General features: G+C 37.8%; 1 protein-coding gene across 1 annotated transcript in view; it reads right to left on the bottom strand.

Annotated features, from left to right (window-relative positions):
• LOC110483230 (uncharacterized) overlaps positions 1 to 22,359 on the bottom strand; it is a 305,944-nt gene that overhangs the window by 225,977 nt on the left and 57,608 nt on the right. The window contains exon 4 of the mRNA XM_077790894.1: positions 12,450 to 12,518. Coding sequence (XP_077647020.1) covers positions 12,450 to 12,518 — 69 coding nt within the window. The remainder of the gene's footprint in view (positions 1 to 12,449; positions 12,519 to 22,359) is intronic.

The raw sequence follows: 22,359 nt of genomic DNA on the forward strand, positions 1-22,359 counted from the left end.
ATGTTTGACAAATAACAATTTGAGAATTTTACTTCATGTATAACCTACACATTTGAGTCACATAAAATTCTAAATATCAGCCAATCAGAGGAATGGGTAGTGGACATGTGTGGATGTGGGGTATGTAAATCTTTCTAGATACGATGTTGACGCAGTTGCAAATTTCCATATTGCATTACAGCGAAAAGACTAATTTGTCACAGTCACACAAAACAAATTTGTAAAGCTGTCTTAGCAGTATTTTTCCTAAATAAACTTCCAGTATCTCTCAAATCTGCTCTATATTTTCCATATTTGACCAAATGCTCTAAAGTTTTGTTTCTAGCTCTATGTTCCTTACACTTTTTTTATTAAATTACATCCTATATACAAGTAAGATTAGAATACACAGAAAAGACAACAGAAGACAACAGAAAAAAAGCATTAATTTTTTGAAACAGAGATTGTTTCATTCAGATTGGTGGGAGGATAAGTGCTTCTGTAAAGATCTGGTTGTCCACTGAGATGAAGGTGTTGCAAATGCAAGTGAAAATGTCAATATTAATATTCTGCCAAGAGAGAAACAACGGAACTGATTTCTGTATTAGAGAATCTTACATCAGGAAAATGCCTGGAATGGACGTGTGGAGGGAGCCTTTAAATTTGGTTAAATATTTAAATACCATAGTTAAAAAAGGAAAAAAAAAAAAAAAAAGACAGAAAAAAATAGAGAAGAGAAACAGAGAAATTTGGAGGCTGTTCCTGTTACTAGAGTAGCAAGTTCTGAGGTAATGGAAAGAAACATCTCTGGCTGAACTTCATTTTCCACATTTGCAAAACACACATCTGTAAGTCTACTATCTTTGGACCACAGCTGCTGTGCTTTGCACTCCAGGCTTAGCTGAAAGAAAAGAAATGAAATGCTTATTTCTGGGGAAAAAAAACCATACCAGGGTAAGAAGATTGTGTTATATGACCAGTCACAAACTTTGGCTTTATAAGTCCAATATGAAAACTTCTAGTTTGTTTTTACTGTATTCTTAAGTTTGTATTCTTGAACGAGGAAAACCTATAGATACACTTTAGGCATGATTTTGGGCCAGCTGTAAAATTTGTCATAGGTGAATTGTCAGCAGTTTATTCTCCAGTGTGATCATATTGTTCACAAGAATATGAGGACAGTGTGACCACTATGGTTTTATTAAAGTTTCTTATATAGATTGTTTTTTAAATCTATGTGCAAGAAGGTAATGTAAGATGTCAAATTGCTTCTATCATTCCTTAAAAAAACAGGGAAAAGTTTTTATATGCCAGGTGGAAACAATGACCTTGTGATAACTATTTACTAATATAAGCCATCAGAGGATAGAATATTCACAGTAATTGGGAACTTAATTAGATATCTGGCAGTGCTTAAGCAACTAATTTATTAAAATTTTTTTAAAAAAGGCAGATCAACATGGGTCACCTCTCCAATGAAATAAGTGATAGCAATCTTTTCCTTAATGCGTATTCAAAACTAAAGTCCTTAAGTATCATTGCTTTAAAAGAATGTTTTGACAGAGAAAATTATTTTCTTTTGGGCTAATTTTTGAAAGATTTCAACTATTGTTGATTCTAAAGAAAATAAAGGAATGTCTCCACAAATAGTCTGCAGAAAAGAAAAAGCTAAATTGTTTAAAATAATTTTGTCACCTTCTTAAAAAAAAAGAAAGACTAATATATCTCAGGGTATGGGGTGCAGATGCCCAGGTACTGTCAGGGGCAACATCTCTGAGGAGCATCCAGGTCTTTCCCATGCCAGGCACAGCAGCTTCCAGGCAGGAATGAAGGACTGAATTTGAGCCTGGAAAAGGCTGGGGAGAGGGAAAGTGTTTTAATTTTGTATTCCTTTCTCATTACCCAAATCTGCCTTAATTGTTGATAAATCAAAGTAATTTCCCTGCAGTCAAGTTAGTTTTGGTTGTGATGATAACTGGAGAGATCTTCCTGTCTTTATATCCACCCAGAAGCTTTTTTGTCTAGTTTCCTATGCCTGTCCTGTGGTTGGGTGGACATCCAGGTGCTGGCCAAGGCACTGTAACCCACCACTCTGGGTGAAGGAGCCAAAGAATACCTCCTGCTGTCACCTCCCAGCTCCCATCCTGTCACACCACACCACAGGTACGTCTTTTCCTGCTAGTGCAGGCTGAGGTCACAACAGGCAGCATAAGCCAGTCGTATGGCCAGACACCTCCAAGGAAAGCAAATTCCCCATTACTATCAAGAAACAGCTATTTTTTTTATTTCTGAACCATGAGTACAACCGGCAAGATGAACTATTTTAAACCACACAGAGGTCAGTAGAGCAGAAGTTAAAATTCAATGCTTGTTTTACAAAGTTAGTGAGATACAGAAAAAAATCACTACTATGATACAATAGAAGCAGCCTTTTCTACAAATAACTATAATTTGAAATTCTATAAAGCACCAAATGGGGAACATGAAGCCTTCAACTTCCAGGCATGAGAGCTAACCTTAGTAAATAGACAAAAGGGTACAATTTAATTTGGGTCTAAGATATATGTACGTGCTACTACTACATAGTAGCAAATTAAAAATAAAAGTACTTCAAAAACCTTTGCAACCCACAATCCTTTTGAGCTTTTACATACTTTACATACCTTGGGGGAGCCCTAAGCTTTAACAGGAGGACATCCAATTTCATTGAAACATGAGCAGGAACTGTGCAAGGTCAACAAGGCAAGGTGGAAGGTAGATGTCTTAATTAGTAGGGGGAAAATGTATTTTCTTCAGGAGAGGTTCTGATTATATCTTGGTGGTTTTATCCCAGTACTTGCATTCTTCTTCACCTGAAACCATGTTATTGCTCTTTTTAAGGTTGCTTAATTCAGTTTCCTCTTGAAATAATTTCTATTTATTGCTAATACATATGGTTTGCCACAGTATTCCCTTATGTGAACTCAAATGCTTCACTTCAATGTATTGTCTACAAGTTTCCAAGTCTACTTGTCAACTTCATAGTATGTGACCTCACATTTCTGAAACAACTAGTCTTAAACCATGGAGAGGTATCAATCCATAGCACTCCTTCAGTATATTTCATCCCACTGTGAGATGCCCTCTTAGCCTCAATTTATCTATGCTGTCTAATATACTACAGCCTGTAGCTAGGTCTGTCTAATCTGTCTTCATAACTCATATCCTCACAGTCCTCAGCACTTAGACAATTCTTCACTGCATCGTCTTCAATCTTGACAGCAGGTTTTTCAGTATGGGAAAGAATTTGCTCACAGCATTTAGAAGAGGGGTGAAACTCAAATTACATTATTATAGATTTTATCATAAAATACGGACTCATTGGAAATTGTTTGAATGACTCATTTTTTTGCGTATTGTTACAAAATTTAATAAAGATAAAACTATTAGAGTTCACTTGATAATATCTTTCAAACATTTAAAGGAAGGTAAGAAACTTATAAATACTGCAGACAATGACTTCTTCAGTAAGAACAATCAAGTGGATTTTTTTCAAGTGGATTTTACTCATGTGGTATCCATTTGGGAATTTGCTCCAAAAAAAGTCTTGCAAAATATATACATATAAGACAGTATGAAACTCTTAGAAAGCTGATTAATTTGTATTTCCAAGGACAATAATGTCAGTTTTCCCACACATTTATAACCACTGCAGTATTTCATACAAGTGTATATATCTAAGGACAGACAGGGGAAAGTTTGGGCTTTATTTGTGGGGATCAAATAGTACTGAAAGTACATTTGCATCCAGAAATGCAGTAAAGCACTGAACTGGTATTGATATGGCATTCTCCCCACAGCAGGATCCAGTGAGGCACAATCCCAGACCCAGGGTATAACTACTCTAAAGGAATCCAATAGCATTTGCTTTGAAGTCATTAACAGAAAACCCTTGCCCTACCACATTTGTCTGGGAAGATTTCTGGAGACTGGGAAGCCTGAGTTGTGGGTAAGGTGAAGAAATTTTATCATTCTTTAACTAGTAGCATATTTGCATTGAGAGAGAATCACAACAAAAACAGACCCCTCCATCCTTCCATCACCAAAGACATGCTTCCACTCGAGTGGAAAAAAACTTCAGCACCATCCCCTTGGAATACATATTACCAGCATTGCTTTCAGCCATTTTTGCACATACCATTACTCACACATAAAAAGGTGAACAATCACTTTACAAAGATTCCTGTGCAAGAAAATAATGCAGAATGCTTAAGTAAACCAGAAGATCCAAACCTGCATTTTATAGGTCGTAACAATATTTTGTGTGAAAAATCTGCTGTCACACTCCTTTGGCACTCTGGACTCTCTTACACCGAGAAAAAAAAATCTAGGAATAACTGCAAAATGCAGTAACTGCAAAACAAGTTTATAAAAGTGAATCATTAAAATAAAGTATTTTAATATTTAATCATATTTCATCACTCTTGTAGTTATTTTTTTTACAGAAACTCCAAGAAGGACAGGATCTGAACTGTTTCCTTGACTGGATTCCTAACAAAGTCAGAAACATAACCAAAAAGGGATTAGTTAATGGAGGAAAAATCACAAACAGAAAGAAACAGAGCAAGGAAGATTTGGAACCTTGGTTACACGCATAAAACTGATGTTACCTGAGGCACCACTGGACAGCCCCATATATCACAGAAATCTTACATCTATTTCAGGAGGTAGGCTATTATTCCTACAAAACAGAACACTGTCTTGTCTGTGCTTCGCAGTCTCATGGATGTTCTTTTCAGTGACAATGAAATTGCATGTAATCTCTTCTGATTACACCAAAATTGCTACGATTTGCAAAGAACACATTTGAATTCATACATCCAAAAAGTAAATCAAGCTTATAATGTAGGCAACATAAGTTTTGTAGATCTGACATCAGACCATTCTGACTGAAAGATTTGAATCTGACTGAAAGGTTTGAGGAGGCTATTTTTGGATCCATCAATAAAAGACCGTTTCCCAAGGAATCATGATATTTAGGCGGAGGGAGAAAATCGGTTCTGCCTGCATAGATAGGAATGTTCACTCTTTATCTGCAAATGTGGCATTTTCCACTATGAATTTTGAAATAAAGATTCTTCAGCAGTGTCAGATTTTCATAACCATGATGTGTTGCATGAACATAACTGAGCAAGGGACCCTGTGCATCTAGTCACAGCTTCGTTCAACTACAGCAGTACAATACAGCAATAATTACCAGACAGCTCAGAAGGAGACAGAAATAGGTAACTACCATCACCCTAGCAAAGGATGGAGATACCAGAAGGATTACAATGGTAAATCTACTACTTGCATTTTTAGTGTAAAGCAATGTTTCAATGTTGAATTATCACCCAAGAAAATGAAGAACAGCCTTTCTTCCATTCAGGCATAAAGTCTGCAACACCTCATTTTGACTTCAGAGGTGAGTCACTAGGATTTCCAGATTTGGATGGTTAAACAGTCAAAAAAATCCTTTGAGTTTGGGTTTTTTTCATTAAGCATTATTAAACAAAACACTAATTTAATTAATTTTCTTGGGAGATACAAAATCAAATAGCAATCTGAATACCTTTAATTCCCTCTTTGCTGATCCACAGTATTAAATGAAATGAGAGAATAGTTTTTGTTTCCAATATTACTACAGCATAGCAATTTCCTTGTGTGTTTTTACACAGATTTTGAACACCTGGTTTGGAAGCTTTATTCAAAGAAAAATTCAGATCTAACCTTGCTGAGATGGGAGGAGAAGGGACTTTTAGGATTCAAACAGAAACAAAAATTCTCATGGAAGACAGGAAGATTTGAATTCCTAGTTCCCCACAAGAGTGTTAAAGTTATGTCTTCTCACCATCAGAATACCCTTTTAAATTCCTACCCATTAACAAAAAGGTGAGGTCAGTGGCAGTAAGTAAAAACAACTAATATCCAGCTAGAGAGAATCAAACAAACAGAGCCAGAAATCAATTTGCAGAATCTTGGCTGACAGCAAAATAACTTTATTTCTCTCCTGAGGTTTCCAGTTTAAATTCTCTGTCATTGTATCACACACAAAGTCCTGCAGCAGCTAACTTCACTAGTGCTCCCCAGAGCTCTAAGGACCAAACCCCACAAGCAATAGCATGGCTGTCCTCACATTTCAGTCTATCCCATTGGAGTCTATACCCACAGGTATGGAACAGCTCCCTTCCTTCCTCTCTGGTCATGGACTGAGTTTTTCCTGTGGGGGAGACAAGGGCCGTGCCCTGGGACTCTGTGCCTCTGTTTCCTCCTCCACATTATCATTAAGAGGCAAGTGAGAGCTGGAGTGGAAGCAAGTCACAAGAGACAGGCACTGTCATGGATCTGAGTCATTCCTCCAGCTCAGCAGGACAGAGAGCAGCAGTTTGGCAATGTATTGCCATTCAACTTGTTCTCCCCTACTTCCCTGAAATTCAGCCCAATCCTTTCTGGCTATGAAGAAATTTGCTTTATCAGAGTGGATTTGCTGCTTCAATCACATCAATGACAGAGACCTTTAAAAGAAAAAGACTCCATTCTCTAATATCTTCTGTACCTTCACTGTCATGCTCAAATTTGAAGTTTGAGATTTTCTATGTAGTCAATCCACCTGTTAGCAAGATCTTGATCATGGCACATGATTAAGATCTGGACTTAGGTATCACCCCAAAACTAGTACAACAGCAGCAAAAAGCCTCCTGATACTAATGCTACTCTTATATTCCACGGTCTGGGTCTTCTTATCCTAGAAGAACATAGATGTAGTGCTCTTCATCACAAAACAAAGAAATTAATGAAACAGTTCTACTAGCTTCTTAACCTTCAGTGCAGTCTAAGCACTGACTGCTTTGCAAGTTACTACCAAGTCTGCTTGATTTTTAACATATAAAACTTTAAATTTTGTATATCGTAATTTTTTTGGTTTTTGTTTATCTTAAACTTTGTTCTTTCAGGGTTTCTTTTTCTTTTACTGTCTTTCTTTCTTCTGTCCTTATTTTCCTTTCCAACATAATATTTTAAATAGTCTAGCAAGTTTTTTTCTGATATTTGCTGTGTATCTGTATTGTCTACAACAAAAGACCCACAAATGTACTTCCCATAGAAGTAAGTGGACAAAGGTATATAAATCCCTTTGTGACTGTGGCTCCCAAGGCTTAAGGGCTCCACCTACAAACTGGGTTTTGAACATACTATTTTACGTAACAGTCTTGTCCCCAGAGATTATCATCTGATTAGAGAAAACACCAGGAGGACAAGGTAAGGTTTACTCCCATTAGCAGATGAGAATAGAGACATAGTTTAATTATCTAAGATGATCCTAAAAATCTGTGTCAGAAACACAAGTCAAGGTAATTTCTTCTGACTCAGTATCCAAGCAATGTCCAACCATTGTCCATGACAATTTCAAGCTGAAACAGGGGATACTGGAAGCTCTTACCACTTCTTTGGCTCCTCTTTACTGCATCTCTTTTCACAGAAGACTTTGCAAGTGTCACTATTCCACATTTGGATAATGAAGTTAATGAGAGCTGAGCTACAGAAAGCTCTTTATTAGGCATTTTTGTAATGAACTAAAAATGCTAATAAGTACTATGCCTTTTGTGACCTACAACTGTCATTTCTTTGTGAGCCAGGCAGTGAAAAGATGTGTCACCTGTCCAATACTGTGGCAGCAGAAATACCTCGAATGTATATGACAATGCTTTTACCAGCATAAATTATCTTTGTTCTATTATACTTATTTACAGTATAGTTTTGCCACTGAGTCTGAACTGGGAGCATTGCAGTTACAGTATATCAGTATTCTTACACTGTTGTAGCACAAAAAACAATTCTGGAAGATTAATTAATTCTAAACAATCAGCTAGGAACCTTTCTTCTTCAGCACACAAGCAAATTCCCAATGACAGAACAGTGCAACCAGCATATTTACGTAAGGATTACTTCCTCCCAGAAGATGTAAAATGTGTTTTTGACCAGACAAGAGTGTTATTGTTCTGCGGTATACACAGAATCTTATTAACCTGGCTGAAAAGATAAAAGGAATGGCAATAGCACAGTTAGTGAATTTTAATAGAAAGTCTATATATATACTGACTCTTGTTAAAATGAAGAAAAAGAGAGATCTTTTTTTACCATGATTAGACAGAAGAAAATTAGAGGAGTCATTCCAAAACAAGATACAATTTATCAACTGAGTGCCACATTCTGGGCTCTTGATAGGCCTTTACTTCCTTTCTGATTTTGCCCTATACACAGTGAATGAGCTTATGACTGATTCAAATGATACAGTAAACACCAGGAACCCCACTACAGCACAGTCATTTTGTCCTCCCTGCTGAGACCACAACCTCTGTCCCTATGTCAGCAGCTTCCTCAGATGCAATTTAAAAATCCTCTTAACACAGAGGTGCTTCTTCTTTCTCCTGTATGCTTTTTTTGCTCTTCCTTAAACAGTTTTTGTCTGATCTTGGTTGAACAGTACTATTCTGCTAAAGGTAAGAGAAGTCAAAGCCCACTTATATGACTCAGTCTCGGAGTATACACTGAAAACAAACAAACAAAAAAAAAAAACAACTTACAAGGACCTCAGTATTAGCATATTACTATTTGAGAAGAGAGGACAAGAAACACCATCTTTCAGGTCATACTTGTGAGAAAGAAGATGCTGTGCTCAGTTCATCAATAACACATGACTCTGAAACAAACTGAATATTGCTTCATTTTCAGACTCACTTAATAGTCTGTCACTTTTTGCTGATGTGAGCATTCATTTTAGTCTCTTTATGTTTACTTGTAATTCAATGTCCAGTCCTGATGTAAACCTTTCACCTTCTTTTGTCCCTTCAGATTGCACTAAGCTCCTTTTGTCCTTCTCATGCCATACTTTCAAGAGTTTATGATTCACAGGATGTTTCTCCTACAACCTTCTAGGCTACTCTTTTCCTATGAAATATTTACACAATCTGACTGAACCTGGGAACAACTATGGTAGCACTTTTGCCAGTTTCTGATTCATTACTGAAGATAATAATCTAATTTCATTTCCATTAAAAAACAGATATTACTATCTGTTATAATAATAATATATAGTAATATATAGTAATATATAGTAATATATAGTAATATATAGTAATATATAGTAATATAGTAATATTGCTATTATTATCAGCATAAGCAACTAGTTTCAGAAAGCAAAACTTCTAGTAGATTTGGGTTAACTTACAGAGAAAAGCATGTACTTGTAGCACAGCAGTAATCAAATGAGGATTTACAGTAATTTAAGTTATGTTTGATTTAACATATTTATGTTATGTTTTATAGCAGAAATGTCATTTGCATTTGTTATAATTCTTAATCAGATCTCAGAAATACAAACTTAATTTCAGCCATTTGAATCTTCAGGTTAATGAGCTTTAACCCAAAATAAGGAGAATATATTGATCAGAAAAAGACTTCCCAACAACAGAAAAGCCTGGGCTTGAAAACTATTTGTGCCACATCAGGAGTTGTTACATCCTCCATATTTATAACATAACATTAAGTTGCTAAAGCAGTAAGGGAGTAGAAGAGTTTCAATTGTAGTAAAAGGTTAGGCAGGCCAAGGTAACTGATACTTGAAACAACACTCTCAAAAAGGGGTTCAAGCAACTCTCAGGTTTATTTTTTTATTTAACAAGAATATTAAATGAAGTTTCCTGGAGCGTAAGCAAAAAATTCCAAGCCTTGAGAACTCAAGAGGATGCCTGTTTATTATTAGTGCTCTGTGAACTGAAGCTAACACTCTTAGACCTGCACTGCATGGCCATGCTACACATTTTGGGGCAGGGCAGGTTTTGAGCAGGAAGGAAGGCTGGAGAAAGGGACTGGTGATCTGTTTGTGGGAGACCATAAAAAACCACAACCTGAAACAGCAATGTGTGGCCATATTACTCCTACTCTGTTGTCACACAGCAATTATACAATAATTAAATGAACAATATATGCCAAACAGATTAAATCAGGATTTCCTATCTTCTTATAATGAGGATGTCATTTTTTATTTCTGGTTACAAAGAAAATGCAAAGAAGTAGAGCCACATTAGACAACTTCCCTCAAAATCTGTTGAGGACATATAGAGAAAGAAAACTGTCATTTAAGATAGATGAGACCTAAACCAAGAGAGACCCTTGGAGGGGGTGTAGAACCACCCACCAAAAATGCTGAGCTTTTCTTCAGAGATGAAAAGTGGAAAGCCACCCACTCCTGCCTTAGGCTCAGGATTAACATGAGCATCATGATAGTAGAAAGCAGTGATAAAAAATGGTAATTTGGAAGAGAACAAGCAGGAACAAATAATGGTTTACTGAGGCCTGAGACTGCAGAGTGTTCAGTCTTTGCTGGGAAATGTCTTTCCACGGTCAGGCACTTTTCTCAGCAAGGTGCATATAGCCTTCTGACATAAAAAAAAGAACAGCTTTTGGGAAATATGAATTTTCATCAGAGGGTCAGGAGATGTAACATTAATGTCAGCAATCAACACTAAACAAAAGACAAAAATAAAACCAAACACCCCCCCCCCCCCCAAAAAAAAAAAAAAAAAAAAAAAGTAACTGCACACCTTCTTGAGGAGGGGTGAGGAGAAGGTCCAATAATCCCTTTGAGGAGCTCCCTGGGGCCATCATCCCACCAGCTTCCCAGAGAAAAGGGAATGTGTTGGGCAATTCACCCAAATGCTCACACTGGGAGGCAGACACTGGACAACCCTCCCTGCAGTTCCCACACCCCAATATCAGAAGGGCACAGCCCCGGCCAGGCTCTGGGGCGCGAGGAACTTCAATGCCATTCTGTAGCTGTAAGCTGAAATGCTTGTTAAAGGATTCATTGCATCTGCAACATCCATCCAACTTAGCTGGCCTTTTGGCTAAAAGACACACAAAAAGAGACCAAAGGACAATTTGTGAACTACATAGATACGCCTCCAAATGAAGGAGACTGATGTCTTGTACAGTCTGATGACTGCTGTGTTGTAGAATATACTTTTACAGTACGTTCTATCTTTTCTGGTAGCAGAGGCTCTGAGGGGTTTTCTGTTGATTTATCTTATTTGATTATTTGGGGAATGGTAAATTGCAATTTCATAGACGGGTAAGAAGTCATTTTGCTAAGTATCACTACAAGTAAAGGATCTGTACAAAAATGAATCCAACAAAAAAAAAAAAAAAACACTTAAAGATACTTTCTTAAAGTAATTAAGTTGAGAAGCTGCTGCAATTACCAGCTGATAGATGTGTAACTCTGGAAAAGAGTTAATTAATATAGTCAAATAGCTGTACCTTCTGTTCCTTATTATATCTTGTTGTGGACAACACTTCTAGGAATAGCTCATTTCCTTTGTCATCCGAGCTGAAGGGGAAAAATGAGCTCTGATTTAAGATCCTATTTCCCAATATCTACTTCACAAGCTAGCTACTATACTTAATCAACAATGAGGCTATAAATATGCACACCTTGTTATTTCAATGTTTCACTTGATGAAACATAAGAGGCCACTAGTGGACAGCTAGAATAAGAATGCAGAATTACTGCAGCAGCTCCCAGATGACCTGATATAATGCAAACCTGATGATAGAGCCAAAACTGGGGGAGGGCAATATTTCACTCTGCCAGGTTTCAGTGACATAGACCACATCAGGGCTATTATCCATGATGGAAATTTAGATATGTTGCAATTTATTTAGGAAAGACAGGCTGTTTAGTAAAGAAACAAAAGAAATGACAGATTGAAACAGCAGTGTCCACTACTTGTGACTAGGTGGACTAACCCAGAAAAGAATAGCTGATAAGACTTTTATGAAAGATGCAACATCACTTTTCCTCAGCCAGGTGTGATGTATTCCAATCTGAAGGGACATTTTACACCTGAAATATTACTGAGAGGCATTTGAAAAAACAAAATGAGACTGGCTGCACAGAGGTGAAAATGTTATGATAAATATGCCACCTATGGGTAAGATATATATATATAGAGAGAGAAGGATATATCGAGGAGGAGGGAGTATATATATACATATATATAAGGAGATATACAGAAAGTAGGTAACAAAAGTATTCACAATTGACATTCCATTCTTTACAGGAAATAAGGACAGATTAATCTTAAATTAATGTCCAGATCATCTCTTCAATATGTTATGGCATCAACACTGAGCACCGTTGCTATAGCAAAGAAAGGGTAAAAACAAAATAGAGACAAAAAGATCAGTGAAAATTATCTGCTTCCTCCCACACATGCCTATTACAGAATTTTGCTTCTGAATGAGTTTGCCCTTCTGTACATACTCACGTGAATTGAGGAGACAGGGTTTCAAGGGACAGAGCAAATAATGAGGCTCTATGAAAATTACTTTCAGAGCCTTAAATTCTTGGAATTTCTTCTATAAAAAAACAGCAACTGCTTAGAAAGCCCCACCTCTAACAGGGAAACATCAGGTTCAATGAAGTGTTTTCTCCTCAAATAATACATTCTTTTCTTGTGAACCTAAAGGAAGAAGGAAAAAGATTTCAAAGTAGCCAGTTGCACAGGAACATGATTCAGAATAGGGGCTGGAACACAGATCTCTCCAAACACTCCTAAATGTGCTAGCCACTAAGTTTATGGAAATTCACTTCTGATCCATGCTGGGAAGAAAATACATTTTGAACTATTACAAAAATTTAGGCTATTTCAAATAATAGGAGCTATCACCTAGTAAACCTTAATCTCCAGTCCCAGAGATACAGTTAAAGGATCAAAGCTATTCCAGAATCCACTGTTGGCTATGTAGCTTCACATCATATATTTGCAACACTTGCATGGACATTCTCTAGAAAATCAGCAGCAGCCCCTTTGGAAATTAATTCTTCTCTCTTCGTACCACAGAAGAGTACAACATATTTTAATCCATTTTCAGTGTATGAATATCCTCCCCTGTTGGGATTTAAAAGAGAAATTAATCCCAAAACAGTGATTCCAGTACGATTCACAACCCACCCATAAACTCCTCAGCACTGTTTCAGGACTAATTGACAATGCAGTTACATTGTTGGTGATATAAAAAGAACTCTACTGCAGTATTTCTTCAGTGTCTTATGACTTAAGTGCAGCAGGTATTTTCTGAAGCAAATAAAACTATCCAGTAAATCCTCTGTAACATTCTGGAGTAGGGAAAAGAGAGAATATTTTCAAAAGGCTGCTACTATAGACTTGTTTTCATGACCCATCTGGGAAAAAAAGGCCATAGCTAAACTGAGTAAGACAACTTCACTTAGTTTCCCTGCAATAAAGATGAAATCATCACTGGGCAACAACACACTGAATTTTAAACTCAGTGCATGGAAAGGATATTTTGAGAGGCATATATCTTTTTCCTTTTGTGCTGATCAATAAGTCAAGCACTACATCATTAGAGTTCATGATCATAAATGTAAAGTGATTTAAGCCCCAAAATTCACAAGAAGTTACAGGAAATTTTGCTTTCTTACCATTACGATTTTAATAGATTGGCAGCATGGCAGAGCCTCAATGCTGAATTATAAACATCAGATTTAAAAATTCCTGCCTGTGTAGCACACAACTATGATGCAAAGGAGCTGGGCAGGGGCTGCTTTGCAGTGATCTGGTATCTGGGCCCAATACCTGGTTCATATGCAGACTTTTGCATCTATTGATTAATAAATATTTAAAAGCTCCACCACCCGCTCCAATGGCAAAGAAGACAGAGATCTGATGTTCTGATCTGTTTTCCTATTTAGACAGTCTTGAATAATTCCATGGCAGCCAAATGCACTGATATTCCCAGTCACTGAATTAGCAGATAATGTTCTCTCTGGTGATCAGTACCAGAATATGTATAGCACTGCATTTGTAGCCCTATATAGCAAAAGGGTCAAACACTGCATTTAATGGATGCAGTAGTCTTGTCTTCAATGGGACCAGGATATCCTTTAATAGCTATTTTTTAAACTTAAGCATGAAGAGTACTGTAAGTATGTTTTGTAGCAAACCTGTCCTTATAACATTCAATTTAAGAAATCTTCGTAGTTGTTGCACTTCTTTTGGTGTTTAAGACAGAAGTAAAGAGTCACTTTATCCAGTCTTGGTGATACCTAATTCAGTTTTATTTGCATCCTGCTGAGATCATCCCACACCCTTGAAGACAGGATGCAGTTAACTATCAGAATCTGCCAGAGTGAATCAGCAGGATCTACACAACTTCTCACTGAAGACTTCCATGCGTTTCAAATCAAGGAAGGCAAGAGAAAAATGCCTGCTTATATCCCTGATGTAGAAAAAAGTCCAAGTTACTAAAAAGAAGCTGGGTCATTTTTTGAAAGAGAAAAAAAATTCAAACAAAAATAACCAACCAACAAAAACAATAACAAACAGGGTAATTAGCATAAGCCAGAGATAGCACAAGTATATTGCTTCCTTCCAATAAATCACTGAGACACCAGCAAAGCCCAGTAACAGCAATCTTTGCAAAACTGCTGCATTATGTAGTTGTTTTTATTCTCAAATACACAGTTACAATTATTAATATTTTTAAATAGAATGTTGTACATAAAATAATTGATTATTAGATAGGAATAAACATCTCTTCTATATGCCTTTGGAAGATTGGGATTTTTATTTGGTTGATTTGTGTGTGTGTGTGTTTTTCCAGTGGAATTTTTATAAGCACAGAACTAAAGATGACTCAGAATTTTTATGAAGAGAATTGGGATAAATATTTGCGATAAGACAGAGGGGACAAGTCTATTGCAGAGTCACACAGTTTTATAAAAAATGCTAAAGCTGGAGCTTGTTGAACTCTGGATGCTGCATTAGCAGGCAGCGGCTGGGAATACTAATCACAGAAAACTTGCTGTAAGTCTGAGAGATAAACAATAAGGTCATGGACTGAAAATTCCTGGCAGATAAGCTTTGTGCCAGAAATGCTTTAAAGATGGTAAAAAAATACTGCAAAACTGCCATGAAATAATGGAAGAGGGTATCACTTTCTTCCCTGAGAAATCTGTTCTCATTTTGGTGTGAATCACTGCATACCTGAATGTGAGACCCTCTTCTCCCAAGCTGTAAATTGCACAAGTACAGGATCATTCCCACCAGAAGCCAGAATAGCCAACAAGTCCCTCATGGAATTGCTTCCTATCCTGTTCATGCAGAAGAAAAGTGCCAACATGTTGAATGTACATACAGCCTTAATCAGTGAAGAGGAGAAGCTGTTGCACATACATGAGCTCTTCTCCATTATTTACTTTTAAAAGAATATCTCCACCACCTTGTTGGAAAACCAGAGCAGAATGGCAAGGAATTAATGGGAAAGTTTTAGTGCATCTGAATGATTTGAAAATAGGAAGGTGATGTCAATTACACTTACAGTGAAAACCATGGCAATTAAATCACTTTGCTAAACAAAATTATTGCAATTTTCTGCACAGAGCCACTACACTGAAAATAAATGAGAAAAAGTTTATATTTGTAAACAACAGAGAAAAAGAAATTACATAAATGTGTTAGCTTTAAATTAATTCTGTTGTTGGACTGATGAGATATGAGCTAGTACAAGATGCTTGAATAATTAATTTGGTGTTTTGGGGGTTTTTTTGAAAGCATGTGAATTTATCACAAATCAAGAAAAGTGCATGACTTTTTTGCGTCATTTCAAGGTAATGGGCAAGAAAATAGGAACTGTAGGCTTTCCTTTTAGAAACTTTGGGGGAAAAACAATGTTAGGAAAAAACTGTTGGAAAGTCTTTAATATGAAAATGCATGATTTTTTTAAAGAAGCAGTAAGTTGTTTCTCCAGTTATCACTGCTAGAAGCTTGCACTTCAGTCTGCAATTCTCAAGCTGCAGCTTCCTGCTGTCCATTCCCAGTCCATCTACTTGTCATGATTTAACCCCAGCCAACAGCCAAGCCCCATGCAGCCACTGGCTCACTCCCCCACCAGCAGGTTTGGGCACACAGTTGGAAGGCTGAAAGTGAGAAAATTTGTGAGTTAAGATAAAGACAGTTTAATAGAGAAAGCAAAAGCTGTGCACACAAGCAAAACAAAATCAGGAATTAATTCACTGCTTCCCGTGTTTGGGCAGGTGTCCAGCCTTCTCCAGGAGGGCAGGGCCTCATTGACATAACGGTGACTTGGGAAGATAAACACCCTCACTCCAAACATTCCCCTTCTTCTACTTCCCCTTATATTGAGGATGACAATACATGGTCTGGAATATCCCTGTGATCAATTGGGGTCACCTGTCCCAGCTGTGTCTCCTCCCAGCCCCCTCACCAGTGGGACAGTATGAAAAGCAGAAAAGGCCTTGGCTCTGTGTAAGCCCTGCTCATCAGTAACAAAAACATCTCCGTATGATCAACCCTGTGTTCAACATAAATCCAATACACAGCCCCGTACCAGCCACTGTGAAGAAAATTAACTCTACCCCAGCCAAAAGCAGCTCCCTCCTAAATTCATCAGACTTCTGCTGTGAGACAGATTCTTGCTGCACAGACACTATTTCTACTTTTAAATATCCTCTGCAGTGAACTGGATATCTTTTTCCTCTCTATTGCAAGAGAGACTATGATGAAGTGTCAGAAAATAGCCTTGTATTTGTCTTCTGAAGTCTTCCCAGCTAGCCAACATACTTGTATGTAAGTATAATTGCACCGAGTATCCTGGCACTACTTTCATTAATGCCAAAACACGGCTGTCACTGCTGAGGCAGGATGGGGATAAAGAAGACTCTAAGTCAGAAGGCAAGATGAGAACTGAACTTCATTAACAAGCAGCATTTCTCTTTTATAACCAGGATCGCTAAGGTGAAATATGATTGGTCTCAAAGTGAAAAGCTTTCACACCATTGGTACACTTGGACTTAAGGTCAATGTAGCAGAACATATCTATAAACAATATGAACAGAGAGAGAGAGATAATAATTGTTTACATTCCTTTCGGACTCTTTCCCAGGCTGGTAGAAATCTCTCCTTTTTTCTCTGACTGAACTGAGAATATCCATACATGGCTATATTTTCATGGCTATATTTTCATTCAGTAGGCAGCCCACTGACATTTGCTAGGACCTCACTTGTCATTTCTGGCACCACCCTGTAACAGGAGCTCAGTTCAGGCTCCCAGTCACTGCACTCCTTGGGCCCTGAGCCACTGCCCAGCAGCTGCCCAGTCCGCCCAGGCAAGCAAGTGCTGCTTACTGTTGGCTGCCTCCCTCTCTGGCTGTGGTTCACATGTCATTCTGGAAAGCCCATCTTCTCCCATGATAACCCTGAGATCTCTAAATTACTCTTCTGCCTTTACATAACACTTCATTAACCTCTTGTTCTCTGAAACTTAATCAGCAATTATTTTGTTCAACACACACAAAAATTTTAAAAATCCCAATATTTTTACAGAATCACAGAATGACTAGGTTGGAAGAGACCTTCAAGATCAAGTCCAAAGCATGTCCTAAACACCTTAACTAAACCATGCCACCAAGTCTTTTTCTGAACACATCCAGGGATGGTGACTCCACCACCTCCCCAGGCAGGCCATTCCAACATTATATCACTCTTTCTGTGAAAAACTTTTTCCTAATATCCAACCTATACTTCCTCTGACGTAGCTTGAGACTTTTAGAGAAGGGTGTGAGCTTTTTCACTCAACCTTCTTGATCTCCCACTCCTGCTAAGGACAAGCATAGCCATTTCAAACAGAGCATCTGAACTTGCGCATTGAAACATCTTAGTTATTACATTTTAATTCATGAAATACATGCTATCTTGACTTCACTTGGCAGTAATTATTTTTCTAATCAGAATGTTTCTCTGCCAAAAGTCAGTTGTTTTACTGGAGTCTGTGACAACACTGTTGCCTTTATCTCACAGATTTGTAATTTAATTAAAACTGATACCAAAGAAATAAATGAACTGTTTATTACAAAACCATGTTGAATAACACTCATTAGAATGAAAGGATTATGGCTTACATTGATTATTATCATTCTTTCACGATTTGTTGAAAACTGATAAAAGGCTGGCCAATTTAAAGCTACCTAGCACAGTCAGTTAATTTATAAACATACAGACAGAACATTAGTTTTTATTGTGTCCCCCATATCTTCTGTAACATTCCCAGAGATGCTGAACTGAAGTGGTTTGGAGAACTCCTCAGCCAGTTCTTTCAGCACTCCTGGCTGCATTGCAAGATTGCTGTGCTCCCTGGGAGCAGTGGCTGCTCACCAACAATGCTGCTCACATACACCACCACATTTCCAGGCACTTGCTCTTCCCTCTGGGTACTGACATTTGAATTTGTGCATTTGCTGACTCGGTGAAGGAATGCAACAACACTTCTGTTCTTATGAGCAAAACAAAAGGCAACATATTTCAAATTTTTTCAGTGGAACTCAACTCCCAAAATTTAAATCAGTGAAAATTGTCTTTCTTTTCCTGAAAATACTAAGAGTAGTGAGTAGCTCTGAAAAGAGAAAACAAACAACAAACAAACAAAACCAACAAAAATACAACAAAGAAGCCCAAACCCAAGAGGGCAAACAGAAGAGGAGAGAGCAAGTAGCACAGGAGGAGAGCTGTTGGTAACAAAGAGCAGCTGGGCAGTCCCTCGGGAAATCCTGTGATTGAATCACAGCTCCTGACCTCCCAGCCAGGGCTGAAGCACACAGCAAGGCAGGGCATCCTCTGGGAAACAGAAGCCTTTACTGTGCTGCCAGCCTGAAACCTTTCTGATTGCTCTGTTAGTGCTTTCCAGCAGCTCTGTACAGCTCCATATTTCACCCTCACAGAGGAATGTAACACTTGTCTAAAAATTTTCCAAGGATGACAACAAGCACATATGTACTCCTAGGAGCACAAAAATCACACTGAACAGTAAATGCATTAAATGTGCCTTCTCTAATATTTGGATTATGAAACCCAGCCAAGAACTGGAGTTCCTATCAGCACCGATGAAGGACATGTATTTTACAGTATAAGCAGGACATGTGGTGAGTGGATACCACATAAAACACAATATTCACCAGCAAAGGTCAAAGAAACCAAAAGTCTAGTAAGAAATAAATAAATGACCAGAATATCTTTACTGAATCAATAGAAATTTAGCCTCTCAATGTGCTGTTATAGCACACCATTTTAAGGAGCTGGACTGATAACTATCTCTCCAGATCGAGAAAGAATAATAACTAACACCTGAGAATGCTAACATCACTTTTAGAAGAAGTTTCAAAATACTCCAAACAAAAAATATAGAGATAATGGTCCAAATCTAAAATCTAAAATGTCTTCTTGCATTGCTAGGAAAGTAATTCTGCCTTCTGATCATTGTTCCTCTCAGTGTTTCCTGAAAATAAACAGGTTTCACTTGATTTCAAGATCACCTAAATGGTCTTTGTATCCCAAAACAAGAGTCATTGTCTCTGCTGGAAATAGAAAAAGGCTGACTAACACACCACTTTTTACCCAGTTCAAGCCTCAAAAGGAATTTTGCATGGCAACCTGCATGAGCACCCAGGGGAGTCCTGTGCTTGTCTCATCAGCTATGAAATCCTGAGCTGAACAAAGCAAGGTCAAACATGTTTTGTACAGATACTGATGTCACCTTTTCACAAGAATCAGTCTTGACACTTTTTTTCTGTTGATCTCCCTTACAGTAATGCCATATTTCAACTGTTACAAGGGAAAAGAACATCCTGAAGGCCAGAACAGAACTACTGGAGAAAGGTGTGCATATACTAAAACAAGCCCTTCTCCTCCTGGTCAGCTGGCACTGAGGAGAGCAGTATTCCCAGGAATGACATCCTGTTTTACATCACATGTAACCTCTGCACCCAAAACCAAGGCAGGGGTGGTTCAAGAGCTTCTGGGTGTGTTTTGGATGAGGCCCATGCCAAAATCAATGTCAGCACTGCAAGAAGGTGACAGAGAAGGCAGAATTGTAAATCTGCAGTCAAGACCAGGAGGTGAGATTCCAGTTAGTTATTCTACCTTGTGTGTGACTGCATCTGCAAATGAAAGAGGTGGTGAACACCTTTTGAAGTTCAGTGAAGGTACCATTATAAGAGAGGAATAACAGAAAACTAGTCTTAGCTCATGTTCCCCAATATCAACCTTACAGTTTTCATGCTAAACAGATGTTTACTTCTTTTTCTTCCCAGCATCTTAACACTGGACTGAATGAACTTGCAAATGTGTACAGAGTAGTGCCCATATGATTAATCCAGATTTGAACCTGCAATTATCATCATTAGGGATTGTTTTGAGTAGTGTGGATGTTTTTCTCACTTGTTCCCTTTGCATCTTCCAAGCAATCAAGTGCTATAAAAACAGCTTTGAAAAACTACAATAGTTTACACTTTATTCTTCCAATAAATACTCCTGACAATATTGATCAATACTGAATAGTTAATACTATATAATTTTAAGAACTGTTGTTGAAATTACATAGCATAGGGAAAAAAACAACTTCTGTTTCTGTTTGCAGATGTTATTGGTTCCTATTGTCTTATTGGAGGACTACAAAACCAACTTGTATTTGCAGGTATATTTTCTTACTCTACAAAACATTGAGTGAATTATCCACTGTATTAAACTAAAGATATTTTCTCCAGAATATTCAGATGGGGTTTCCCTGTTGTACAGACATTACTGTGTTAAAACCTTTGTGAATTAATTTCATGGTAAAACATAAAAACAGAAGAAAAACATATGATCTGTTTAAATTTTCTGCAGATAGACAGTTGGTTTGTAGGAGACCATACTTTTCATTTTAATCCATAGGTCAGATCTCAGGTCCAGTATTCTGCTCCCTTCTGAAAAACCCAGGGGTTATTAAGGGTACAGTGCATATCCAAGGGCTCTACAGCAGGGCATCCACTGAAATATTGCTGGGTCAGGGAGGGAAGCAGAAGGGCAGCATAAGTAAGCAAAACCCAGTCTTCCTCCTAAAACTATATGCAGTTCAGAACTGCATCTTTGCTCTGATTTTCTTCCAGTTCCATCTACACTAGAGTGAAAAGGAATTATTCCTTGCATGGCAAAACCATAGAAGAGGAAGTAATCTTATATCTATTCATACTGTACTTCCACTTTTCTTTGTTTACTAAGACAATTCATTGTGTTTTGTAAGCCTACCACCAAATGATGAATTTTTATTGCATTTAAGCTTCATGATAAATATATCACCTAGTATACCTAATTATTACAGCCTATACTCATTACCACAGTAAGCTACATTCCAAAGTTGTTTAAGGTAGACAACTCCCCCAGTCCCAGGTACTTCCTCATTTGGCCACAATTAGTATGATAAATGGGGACGTTTATTTGGTTACAGGCAATAAAGGCACTGCTTGCTCATCAAAAAATGGGGAGAAATAATTAAATATCACAAGAAATGGCTTAATAATTAATAATACTACCTCAGTCACCTGCAAATAAAGCAGAACTCCATCCAGGTGTTCATTACTGGCTGCAGTTCAAAGCCAACATGGCCTTAATCTCAAAATAGCTATCTGCATTAATGTGGTAGGCAGAAGGATGAAATCGTGCTTGCTCTTGCCAGGAGTGAGATGGAGTGTGTACAGTCAAGCTGAAGCTGGAGTTGGTAATCATTTTGGCTAAAGCAGCTGCAGCCTGTGGAGCTCGTGAGTGCATCCTTGGTGGCTCCCTAATTTGTAAGCATCATCTAGGCAAGCATTTCCCGGCCCACAAAGTGACCTAAAGAGCACTTGAGGATCCAATTTTTTAATATACATTGAATTAAAGAAGACTATTCTGAGGCACATGGTCAGTACTAGGTTAAATGAAAAAGGATTCACTTTTCTGTCACTTAGTTACAAATACAGCATATTATAAGCTCATTTAATTGCACTCTCCACCTCTTTAACATCCTCAGCCTTCTGTCTCAACCTGTCTCTCCTCAGGAAACACCTCCTGCTGACTGAAACTGCCTCCCAATAATTAAGCTCAGTATCCTCTTTTCTCCCAGGGGTACACAAGACCATGTCCATGTCATAGAAATCAAATGCAAAGGGCTCAGCAGCACCTCAAGAGGGTCACCTAATTCTCCTTTCACCTCAAAGGCAGGATCAACTTCTGCTAAATTGTTCTTGACAGAAGTTCATTTAATCTGCTCTTAAATCCTCCAGCGGCTCTGCAGCCTCCCTCAGCAATCCAGGCTGTGATCAGCCTCCTTTACCATTAGAAAACTCTAAATGCTCAAGGTACATTTCCTTTACTGAAATTTAGCCCATCACTTCTTGTACCAGTCTGCCAAAGTTACAACTGCATCAAGTCAGAGTGTTTTACTTGACTTAATTTACTGCCAACAAACGCA

This window comes from Lonchura striata, chromosome 2, assembly GCF_046129695.1.
Source record: "Lonchura striata isolate bLonStr1 chromosome 2, bLonStr1.mat, whole genome shotgun sequence".
Taxonomy (NCBI): Eukaryota; Metazoa; Chordata; class Aves; order Passeriformes; family Estrildidae; genus Lonchura; species Lonchura striata.